Below are 12,846 nucleotides of genomic sequence, written 5' to 3'. Positions count from 1 at the left end.
CTGTTGTCATAACTTGGATCGTAAGAATGGTCTGGACAAACTCCACATCTTTTCCACTGGACATAAATTGTTTTTATGCTTTGATGTAAAATGGCAAAATTGATGTAGACTGTAATCAAAAGTTCTCTCACGTTTATTAATGTACTAGCAAATGTACCCGTCATTGACTGGGTTCAAAAACAGCCTACAGAAAATGGACTCTGATTTATGAAAGCATGATAGGTTATGATATAATGTTTAGCATCTTTTTTGTGAGAGTTAAAAATCTGTAGTATTATTATTTTGTTTTATGGCGTTAAATGACACAATAACCGTTAGTGCAGACTACATCTCCGAAAATCAAAAGTTTTATTTATGTAATCACTTGGATGTTGGTAAATGATCACTTAATCCTGCCTTAAAATACGACGAAGGAAAGGACTTGAATGAAAAATAAAAATCGTAGTTTGAGAAATGATACCAGTTAATTGCATTGTTTGAATTGGTCATCTGCTAATCACGTATTTATTTTTAAAATAGCCAGAGTTCATGAAAATTATCCGATCTCATAAAAATGACATGAGATCCAAACAATGATCATATTTCATAAAAATAATCGAATATATAAAATATTCATATAGTTTAAAATTCATTTAATATATATTCATAAACATTGATACTTTTTTAATCTAAAAACTATTCGAATATATAAAAATTCATTTAATCTATATTCATAAACACTCAATAATTATTGATAATTTTTAAATCTAAAAAAATATTCAATATAAAACATTACTGTAATGGACATTCGTAAAAACTAAAAAATAATTGATAGTTTTTAAATTTAAAGAAAATTTTTGATACATAAAAATTCATTTAATTTATATTTACAAGCAACCAATAATCATTGGTTATTTTGAAATCTACAGAAAATATTCAAATATATAAAAAATAATTTAATGTACATTCATAAACAACCTATAATTATAATAAAATGGTTGCACTTTGAACCATACTATCTGCTAATCCAGTATTTAATCATATCTAATAATAATGATCAGATTTCATAAATATGATCAGATTTCATAAAAATTATAATATTTCATAATAAATGATCAGCTATTTTCATGATATAGCATGAACATAATCAGATATCATGAAAAAATGATTAAATTACATAACAATTATATGATTTCATTAAAATAATCATATTTCATAAAAATCATGTAATTTCATAAAAATGATCAGATTTGATAAATTATATGATTTCATAAAAGATGATCAAATTTCATAAAAAGATCAGATTTTATGAAGATTGTATGATTTCATAAAAAATGATCAGATTTCATACAAATGATTAGATTTCATGAAAATTATATGATTTCATAAAATAATAAAATTTCATAAAAAGATCAGATTTCTATGAAAATTATATAATTTCATAAAAAAATTAGCAGATTTCATAAAAATGAACACATATCATAAAATTATATGATTACATGAAAAATGATTAGTTTATATAAAAATATTATTTCATATAAAATGATAGGATTTCATGAAATGATTAGATTTCATGAAAATTACATGATTTCATAATAAATGAGGACATTTTATAAAATGATCAGGTTTTCTGTAAATTAAACGATTTCATAAAATTATCAGATTGCGTGAAAAGTATATTGTTTCATAAAATGATCATATTTGATGAAAAAATAAGATTCCATAAAAATGCTCAGTTCTATGACAATGATGCTATTTCATAGAAATAATCATATTTCGTAAATAGATGAGATTTCATAAAATTATATGATCTCATAAAAATGATCAGATTCCATAAAAATTATTTGTATTCAAGAAAATTATATAGTTTCTTAAAAAATTATAAGGTTCTATGAAAATTATCATATTTCATGAAAATTATAAGATTTCATGAAAACTCATTAGATTTCATAAAAGTGATCATATTTCATAAAAGGTATATCGTTTTATAAAAAATGATCAGATTTCATAAAAATAATCAGATTTCAGGAAAATAATCAGATTTCATACAAAGGATTATATTCCCTGAAAATAATCAGATGTAATAAATATTGATTGGATTTCATAAAATGATCAGATTTCATAAAATGGTAAGATTCCATAATAAATGATCATATTTCGTTAAAATCATATGATTTCATAAAATAATCAGATGTCACAAAATGATCGGATGTCATACAAATGATCATATTTCACGAAAATAATTTGATTTCATAAAATGATCAGATTTAATAAATAATAGTTATATTTCATAAAATTGAACACGTTTAATAAATAATACTCATATTTAATCAAAATGATCCTATTTCATCAATGAGATCGCCATGGGCATGGAATATGGGCCTACATCAAAGATGGCTTTCCATGTGGTAGGGATATCTCCAGAGAAGACTCTAATTTATCTTATATGTGCTTTCGGGTTGCACTAGCTTACACCACTGCATTTATATTTGCCCTCTATCGTCCCCACAACAGTGAGGTTACTATCTTTAAGAGCATATCTGAGAAAATTGACCACATCCTGTCTGCTCATCCTTCGGCTAACATTCACATTTGCGGTGACTTCAATGTCCATAATGTGGAATGGCTGACTCACTCAAATAAAACCGATGACGAGGGGAAATTTGTCATGATTTTGCCATTGCCTATGACCTCACTCAGATTGTTCATGAACCCACCCGTGTGCCCGATACACCCGGTCAATATGCAAGCCTTCTAGACATTTTCCTGAGCTGTGTTCACGTTCCGTTCCCTCTCCTCTGGGATCCTCTGACCACTCCGTTGTAGCAGTGAAGATAAAAATGAAATGTAATAAGTCTTCAGACGTATCTCTCCACTGTACTGTATATCGATACTCTATGGCTGACTGGCATAGCTTCCGTACATTCATATCTGATCTACCTCTCCATTCCATGTTTAAAAAGGATGTGACTTCTATAGTATCAGGCCTTACCGAATGGTTAATTGTAGGCATAGATCGATTCATACCATCTAAAAAATTCCAACAAAAACCTAACAGCCAGCCATGGTTCTCCCCTGAATGTGCTGCTGCCATCGCGCACAGAAATCACTTTTCCATAGCTACTAACGTAATAGATTACTGAGACTAAAGCTGCTTTCAGGACTGCCAGCAAGCACTGTAAAAGAGTAATAAAACATGCAAGAGAGCTATATGCTCAGTCTGTTAAATCCAAAGTAGCTGAGCAGCGGCTGGGTTCCCACCAGTTCTGGCAAATAGCAAACAGGATCTTGAACAGAAGCGTTCATTCTATCCCAACTATCATCAATGAACCTGAGGTCATCTCGTCAGCATCAGAAAAGGCCAGACTATTTGCAAAGAACTTTGCAGCAAATTCTACCCTATGCCACAATGACCATGAACTCCCTGTATTTCCTTGTATAACAGACAACACGATATGCAACATACAAATATCTGTGTGTGAGGTCGCCAAGCTAATCAAGAACCTTGATTCCAGTAAAGCAACTGGCCCTGATGGCATTCCAGTTATAGTGCTGAAAAAGCTCCAACCAGAACTTGCCCCCATACTTACAAAACTGTTTAAGCGTTGCCTTAAGGAGAAGTGCTTTCCAACACTCTGGAAAACATCATCAGTATGCCCTGTATTTAAGAATTCAGGTGAAAAGTCATCTCCCTCTCAGTACAGACCAATAAGTCTCCTGTGTGTCATGAGTAAGTTGTTGGAATCCATATTAAATAAAGAAGTAGTCAACCACCTCAACAGAAACAACCTTCTTAGTGACATGCAATATGGTTTCCGCTCTGCAAGATCTACAGCAGATGTGCTAACGGTTATATCACATAGGATTAGTGAATCTCTTGAAAAAGGTTTCCTTTCCAGGGCAATTGCTCTTGACATATCGAAGGCCTTCGATAATGTATGGCATAAGGCCCTACTTCACAAGATTTCCAGCTACGGTATAACTGGAAATGTTTTCTCAATCATTAAATCATTTCTCTCTGATAGGTTCATAAGAGTAGTGGTTGATGGGCAGAAATCAGAGGCCCACAGTATTAATGCTGGAGTCCCTCAGGGGTCCATGCTGGGCCCAACTCTTTTCCTGATCTGCATCAATGATCTCCCAAAACACATACTTAAATCATTCGTTGACATCTATGCTGATGACCATCTACGGCAACACATCAAAGGCTGTAAATGACAAAGTTCTCTCTAATTCTCTCTCCTCTGATCTTGAGCGCATTGTATAATGGGGGAAGAGGTGGCTGGTCACTTTTAAGTCATCCAAAACCAAGCTTCTATCTTTACATCATCAACGCTCTGATCCATATCTGGCATCAATTGAAATGGATTGCTCTCGTCTTGGGGAGGCTCCATGTTTTGACAAGCTTCTGGGTTTGACCTTTACTCCTGATCTGAAATGGAACACGTACATCAAATCTGTTGCCAGGGACGCTGGGAAAATGGTGGGATCCTTCTACCGCTCCAGAGGATATCTCACTACTAATGCAATTCTTTATCTTCATAAAAGCCAAGTACGTCCAAGGATGGAATACTGCTTCCACATCTGGGCAGGAGCTGCTAAAAACAACCTATCCTGCCTTGACAGAGTACAAAATAGACTTCATGGCTTAGTGGGGGATGCCCTTTTCTCTTCCCTGCAACCTCTCTCCCACAGAAGAGACGGTGCGAGCCTGTCTTTGTTTTATCATTATTTCCATGGCAGGTACTCGTCTGAACTCCAATCCCTCGTCCCCCCCATCGCCAATCTTTCACGAGAAACACCCGTCTGGCTGAAACTACTGTCAATAATTTTCCCCACTCTTTATCTATGCCTAAATCCAAACGTAGATTCCATGAGAAAAGCTTCTTTCTTAGAACTGCACGCCTGTGGAAATATTTATTTGAAAATATTAAGGAGTCTTAGCCCCTATTTAAAACTACAGATGAGAGTCTCAGCCTCATCTCTTAACCGAATTTATTTGATTGAAAACAAAAGAATAAATACTTGTATCATTTAGATTATTAGTGTTCTCGGGTTGGATGTTATTCTTATATTTCAGTAACGTATGATCTTCTTTAAGTGGATTTTATCAAACTCAGGAATTTTTATGTTGAACGTTTTCCTATTTATTCATTTGTGACTTTTTTTTACGTATGCCATTTTTGCTATGCACCATTATTATGATAACATTAAAATATACTATAAATTTATTTTATTTTTGCATAAATTCGTTAGGTAAAAAAATGCAGTTGAATTTATAAGGTTCTGAAAAATATTAGGTTGGTGCGACCGTAGCGCAGTGGATAAATACTTACAGGATTTACGAGGATTGTACCAAGATTTAATTCTCCACCGATTTTATTTAAATTTGTAAACAATTGCTATATTTTTCGCTTTTCAACACCCGAAACTAATAACTTTACTGTAAATAATTTTTATTTTGTTTTATTTTATATTATTTCACCATTTGAATTTGAACTTTTTTAACACTTTTCTAACCCCATTCTTATAAAAACTTATATATAACTTTTATTCCCTCATCTTTCATTTAATATATTTGTTTGCTCCTCTTAATAGTGTTGAGCTTTTCTGATCTTGATAAGTTTTGCTTGGTTAAAGATTTACTCTTGAAACCATTATTATATTATGCATACATATATAAACATATATGCATATACATACATATATACACATATATGCATATATTTACATATATACACATATATGCCTATACACACACACACATATATATATATACAGACATATATATATATATATTAGGAGTATGTCTATATCTATCTATCTATCTATCTATCTATCTATATATATATATATATATATATATATATATATATATGATCTAATGGACAAATTTATAGAATTTTCAAGATACCATGTTCTTAAATTTCATGTTTGTATGTAGTTTAATCTTGTTTAAAAAGTAAAATTTACTAATTATTTTCTTTTGGTTTACTCATTGACTTTTGATTTATTATTATTATTATTATTATTATTATTATTATTATTATTATTATTATTATTATTACTGGTGGAATAACGGATAAATAACTATTATTTTATATTATTACCAATAGAATAAAATGATGATTGATTAAGGGAAAGATAGATAACTAATGTTTCATAATTATTACTAATTGGACAAGGTAACCATTATAATCGTTAATACTAAATATTACTAGAGGAGTAAAAGATATGTATATTTTAGTTAAAATAATTATTTCTAATGAAGTAAAGGAAAATAACTATTATAATTAATAATGGGATAAAGGGTAAATATGCTATTATTATTATTATTATTATTATTATTATTATTATTATTATTATTATTATATTATTATTATTATTATTATTATTATTATTATTATTATTATTATATTATTATTATTATTATTATTATTATTATTATTAGCTGTACCCGGCCACGCGTTGCTGTGGCTCAGTTTGTTAAAATTGAACATATTCCTCAAGAGAAATTGCATTTTGTTCGTTTATTTACTTTTATTATTTTTTGCAATTTTTTTAATCAATAAAAGTTGTTATTTTTTTCTTCCAAAAAGATTAATTTTTTACCATAAATTGTTAGGTGAAAGTTTTTTTTTCAGGAAAACTTGCACTTTTTTTAAAAGAAATTTGGCAGTAAACGTTTCTCTTTGAAAACGGAATTTTTATTATAAAAAGAACAGATGAATTCTTTACATGAACACTGTAAATAGTTATGTGAAAGTAGAGAAAAGTTTGATTCTTTTTTTCAAGAGAATGTACAAATTATTTTTTTTAACAGATGTTCGGAAAATAAACAGAAAAATACTTCCATCATTAATGTTGATTTAGTACTTCAACATTATGCTTATAAATTACAATAAAACCTGCTGAGTATGCGCTGTTTTACGGTTGTTGTAAAAATGGAACGGAAACTTAAATTTCGCTCCATTTTAATCTTTCTTAATTTTTTAATTGTACCTCTCCAAACGAATATAATCAAAACAGTAACATTCAACAATTGTACTTTATGTATATAAAATACAAAATATTTTTTTTAAAAAGTTGATAACGAAAAGGAAATAATTCCATTTTTAAACGAAAAAGTCAGTTTGGTATATCTTTTTGTTATTTTTTTACATAAGTCCAGCTTACCATTCACATTGGAAATGTCGACATTTATAGGTTGTCGGGTACGTTTACAACGAATAAACACTCCAATCTAGTAGATGTATCAGAATTTTTGTAGGAATTTTTGACACCCCTATCACGAAACTGCGAATAAAACATAAAAATCTCGTAATTTCTCTTTTAAAAGTGGGTTGTTTATTTTCTTTATGGATTATACTTCCAAAATAAACTATTAAAGTTGTTTTAAAAGTAATAGAAATATTTTTTTATTTAAAAAAAAAACAGTAATGAATTTTACGAACTCAATATTTTTCAAGTTTTAAACTTTAAAAATCTATCAAATTTTTTCTATTGATTCTATTTTTACAATATTTTCAGGGTCAATGTGAAATTTTATGCTCTTTCCAATAAACCAAATATAATATTTTAGACATACATTTTTTAAATTCACGCCCCCGCCATTTTCAAGTGTTTATTAAAAAGTAAATAATTAATTTACTCACCAAAGTTTTATATATCACAAATTGAAGAGAAAAGGTCCATAAATAATATATTCAAATTTAAAACAACAAAAAAGTAGTGTTTTTTTTTAGAAATTTACCAGTAAAGTTCGAAGTTTAAAACTTTTTTTTTAAACCACGTTGTTTGTTTTTTCGTTTTTTTTTTTTTTAATGAATCCTTGGTCCTTGCTCCTTTAATTGAAAAAATAAATTTGGGCTTGCATTACATTTTTCGAGTAGTTATAAGGTTGGAAAGACAGGGGGTCGAATAATTCACGCCTCCCATTTTGAAATGTCTATTAAAAAGTAAATAATTAATTTACTCACCAAAGTGTTATATATCACAAATTGAAGAGAAAAGGTCAATAAATAATATATTCAAATTTAAAACAGAAAAGTAGTGTAAAGTCCGAAGTTTAAAACCTTTTTTTAAAAAAAACACGTTGTTTGTTTTTTTTTGTTTTCTTTTTAATGGAACCTTGGTCCTTGCTCCTTTAATTGAAAAAAAAATTAGGGCTTGAGTTATATTTTTCGAGGAGTTATAAGCTTAGAAAGATGGGGTGGAATTATTCACTATTTTTCACGAAATTTCTGACACACCTACCAATCTACCCATGTTAAGAACGGCTTTCGGAATAGACACCCCTTACCTTGCCAGCATACCCGAAAAGCTATAAAAGTTGACGTGTCAAATGTGAACGATGAGTTGGACGTAATGTAAAAATGTACCGAATTTAAAAGGGAACGAAATTCAAATTTCTGTTCCATTTTTACAACAACCGTAAAGCAGAGCATTCTATGCAAATTTTACCTAACTTACTGTATTAATGCTATTTTTTTTAAGCAAAAAAAAATATTTAGGTTTGGCTATAAATTCCTAAACTCATTTCACCCTAAATAATTTAGGTGACTGAAATAGGAATCTAATTGAATCTTTAATTTCCTGAATAGTATGCGAGAAATTCATTTTTCTTCGAGTTATATCGAATTCATTAATACGGACTTTAGGGGCTTTTTTCGTAATGTTCCTGTAAAAATTATTTTATTTTTATTTTATTGTTACAAATTACGATGCTTTATTTATATAAAAAAAAGCAAAAATAAATTCTTGCGCTTTTTATTTACTACTGAAAACCATAACTTTAGTAAAGGTATTTTTTGTTTAAACAAAATAAAACATTTTCACTAAGAGTTAAGTAAAAATAATTAGTTCATTATATTCTGCGATCATTATTTGAAGTTTTCATTAAAATTGGTTAATTTCCTGATTTTTGGTGAATTTTTAAGCAAAGGGAGAGGTCAAAATGTTTATACACTTTGAGCGTCGGCATTCATTTTGTCTGTACCTACCATTTTTCGATGAATATTTGATAGGACAGCGACTACGTGTTGTTAATTTGAATTAGATTTCAATCACATGGTTACATTATCAATAATCATGTGATTAACCCCATTGAAAATTTACCGATATTGTAAACACATTCTGTTTACATTAAGCTTGGAGTGGTAAGACCAAAATATTCTTTTAGTGATGCAGTGTTGGTAACTGAGATTTAAAAAAAACCCGCGAGATCAGGAGAAAGAAATGTCCAGAGAATCGCTAGATATTTAACTTTTATCATCTGAAATTTTCAAAAATCGCTAATCCCCCCCAACTCCATATTTTAACTTCCTACCATAAAAAAATTATAAAAATACTATATTCAATATATAAAATGTTCCGTGTTTTCTCCCTATATGTTTCTGGAATTATATTGAAGCGGTTAGCTCCCCAAAAGGCTTACATATTTTATCAGCTAGTTTTACCTGTTTTTTCAGGGAGGGTATTTTTTTTTTTTTTGCAAGAAACAAATCATAAGCTCAAACTTTTTATAATAAAAGTTAAATTGAAATATACTGCAAATCAAACATCACAATAATGGTGCAGCATATTTTGAAATTAGAAAAATAAAAAAACAAAAAACTTTGTTTTAGCATGTTAAAAGTATTTAGGTTGGTAGATAAATAAATTCTACTGTATTGGTATAAGTTTTTTCTTTTGCTGTTGTTTCTTGCTTTTTACAATTTTCGACTAAATACTTCTAAATTAAGCAGGATTGCTTAGATCGTATTTTAAACTAAACTTCGGAGGTTGGAATGCCCTCCCACCTAAAATGTACTTGGAAAAATCGATTTTATAGCGAGATTTAAGAATGATTAGCCGAAAAAAAGGTGAAAACCAAAACAAATAATCAATAAATAATTGTTACCAAAGGCAATAAATGCTACTTTTTTTTACTTACATGAATGAGTTTATTTTATGTTTTAAAGTATTTTCAAGCGCTTTTCTTTATTTTTTAATCTAAAATTGCGGGTGTGTGGGTGCGAAATATCTCCAGATTTTCTAGAATTCCCCGCTAGATTGCAAACGAAATCTCCAGATCTAGCAGGAAAATCACTAAATTGGAAACACTGGTCACGTGACATGAAGCGGTAATTAATAATTGTCCCTAAATAAAAACAAAAATGGTGTATCGGTACAAAGAAAACCACCTATTTATCATAGAAAAATTAAGTATAATGTTATAAAAAGAAATATATAAAAACACACATGGATATAGTAAACAAAACACATTATACCAAAACGTGAAAGCCATCCGTCCAGTGGTTTTTTAGACTACTAATTGCGAACGAACCAAGAGTTACATTTATATATATATAGATCATTGAAACTAATAGAATTAGTCAAGGTAATTTGCTTCACTAGGATGGTATGAAATTAAAAGTGCTTTAGCAAGGTGCGAAGTTGCTAAGGAAGTGGGATTTGTAATGTTTGCAAACAACAGACAGTTCACTTTTAATATTTAGCAGTTTGTCTCAATCTTTGAAGTTGGTTTGCTCTTTCTGTCTACATGATACTTTTCTTATCACTAACTTCAAAAATAGAGACATGTAGTTGAATCTTGTAGCTACATTTATCGATATTTTGTTGTGTTGCTTCAAAATGTAAAACTTACATTCTTTTCTTTTGATTTTTTCATTACCAGATCCACCGCCAGGAAAGCCAAATATCACTGTGAACAATTCGGAAATTTGTGTTGGTGAATCGATCAGAATCATATGTGAATGGAAAGGTGGTCATCCGAATGCTCGGATCAGTTTATCTTGTCTTTCTAAGACGAAATCAAAAGAAGAACATGTTACGATCACAGAAACCGTTACTCATAAGATGAGCAATCATTGTCGTTGTGAAGGAAATCATGTTGCTAAAATTGAATTTATTATAACATATCTATGGATTCGATGTAAGTTTATCAGTTTTGAAAAAGAATATGTAACATGTTTATAGATTCATGACAATTTAACAAAAAATAATTTTTAATTTTATTTGTCTTCGTGTGTGTTATAAATGGTTGTGTGTTTGATTATCATAAAGGGAATCGTGTGTGTGACATGTAATTTCTGAACCTACCTCTGTTTCTTCTCGCTGTTGAACCATCTGGCAATTTCTCATCCTGGAGGGAGACTTGATACCTGTTTGACGAAGATTTATCACTCCAAGACGATGAAATGGTTTTATAGTTTTTTATTTCACTTTCCCCAGAGGTTCTGCAGAAGTGGAAGTGAAATCGGCTTGTGTTAGTTCTTCTTCACACACGTCAGCGTTCGTCTCCCCCCTCCTCAGTTAAGAGGGGGGAGACCACGGAAAACGTCCGTCTTCTTCAAAGCTCAAATCAAATCTCCCAGATCTAGCCAACCACGTCACACATACGTAATTTGGTCAGCTGACCTTTGGTTCTGGTAAACGTGTCTACCTCCACGTTTACTCACCTCTCTCTCTCTCTCTCTCTCTCTCTCTCTCTCTCTCCCTCTCCCTCTCTCCTTCTCTATTCTCTTATAGAGACACAGAGAGAAAAAACAGAAAGAGTAAGAAAGCCAGAGAGGGGGGGGGGAGAGATGCTCGTTAACAAGGGGAGGTTCTGTCATGATTTTTCCATTGCCTATGACCTCACTTCGATTGTCCGTGAGCCCACCCGTGTGCCCAATACGACCAGTCAGTACGCAAGCCTTCTAGACCTTTTTCTATCCACTTCCCCTAAGCTATGCTCATGCTCAATTCTATCTGCTTTGAGATCCTCTGACCACTGCGTTGTATCAGTTAAGATAAAAATGAAACATAATAAATCTACAGACGTACCTCTCCACCGTACTGTATACCGATACTCTATGGCAGACTGGGATAGCTTCCGTACATTTATATCTGATCTACCTCTCCATTCCATGTTTAAAAAGGATGTGTCCTCTATAGTATCAGACCTGACTGAATGGTTACTTGTAGGCATAGATCAATTCATACCATCCAAAAAATTCCAACAAAAACCTAACAGTCAACCATGGTTCTCCCCTGAATGTGCTGCTGCCATCGCACACAGAAATCACTTTTTCTGTAGCTACCAACGTAATAGATGCACTGAAACTAAAGCTGTTTTCAGGACCGCCAGCAACCACTGTAAAAGAATAATAAAAAATGCAAGAGAACTATATGCTCAATCCGTTAAATCCAAAGTAGCTGACCAGCGGCTTGGTTCCCACAAGTTCTGGCAAATAACAAATAGGATCCTGAACAGAAACGTGCGTTCTATCCCAACCATTATCAATGGATCAGAGGTCATCTCGACAGCATCCGACAAAGCCAAACTATTTACCAAAATCTTTGTGGCAAATTCTACCCTGTGCAACGAAGGCCATCAACTCCCCGTATTTCCTCCTATAACAGACAACACGCTAGGTAACATGCAAATATCTGTGCGTGAAGTCGCCAAGCTAAACCTTGATTCCAGTAAAGCTATTGGTCCTGACGGTAATACAATTATAGTGTTAAAAAAGCTTCAACCATAACTTGCTCCCATACTTATGAAACTGTTTAAGCGTTGCCTTAAGGAGAAGTGCTTTCCGACTCCCTGGAAAACCTCATCAGTATGCCCTGTATTTAAGAATTCAGGTGATAAGTCATTCCCCTCTCAGTACAGACCAATAAGTCTCCTGTGTGTCATGAGTAAGTTGTTGGAATCCATAATAAATAGAGAAGTAGTCAACCACCTCAGCAGAAATAACCTTTTTAGCGACACGCAATATGGTTTCCGTTCTGTTAGATCTACAGCAGATGTGCTGACGGTTATATCTCATAGGATTAGCGAATCTCTTGACAAAGGCTTCATTTCTAGTGCAATTGCTC

The 12,846-nt window shown here is 31.4% G+C and overlaps 1 protein-coding gene across 3 annotated transcripts in view; it reads left to right on the top strand.

Annotated features, from left to right (window-relative positions):
- The window catches only part of LOC145269878 (neural cell adhesion molecule 1-B-like), a 79,308-nt gene that overhangs the window by 39,520 nt on the left and 26,942 nt on the right, over nucleotides 1-12,846 (top strand). For all 3 annotated transcript variants that reach the window (XM_080125625.1, XM_080125624.1, XM_080125623.1), the window contains one exon: nucleotides 10,658-10,915. In XM_080125625.1, the coding sequence (XP_079981751.1) occupies nucleotides 10,658-10,915 (258 nt within the window). The remainder of the gene's footprint in view (nucleotides 1-10,657; nucleotides 10,916-12,846) is intronic.

This window comes from Euprymna scolopes, chromosome 45 (genome assembly GCF_053919585.1).
Source record: "Euprymna scolopes isolate OS-2025 chromosome 45, ASM5391958v1, whole genome shotgun sequence".
Taxonomy (NCBI): domain Eukaryota; kingdom Metazoa; phylum Mollusca; class Cephalopoda; order Sepiida; family Sepiolidae; genus Euprymna; species Euprymna scolopes.
Note: the sequence above shows the minus strand (reverse complement) of the source record. Positions and strands in the feature narration are given on the sequence as shown.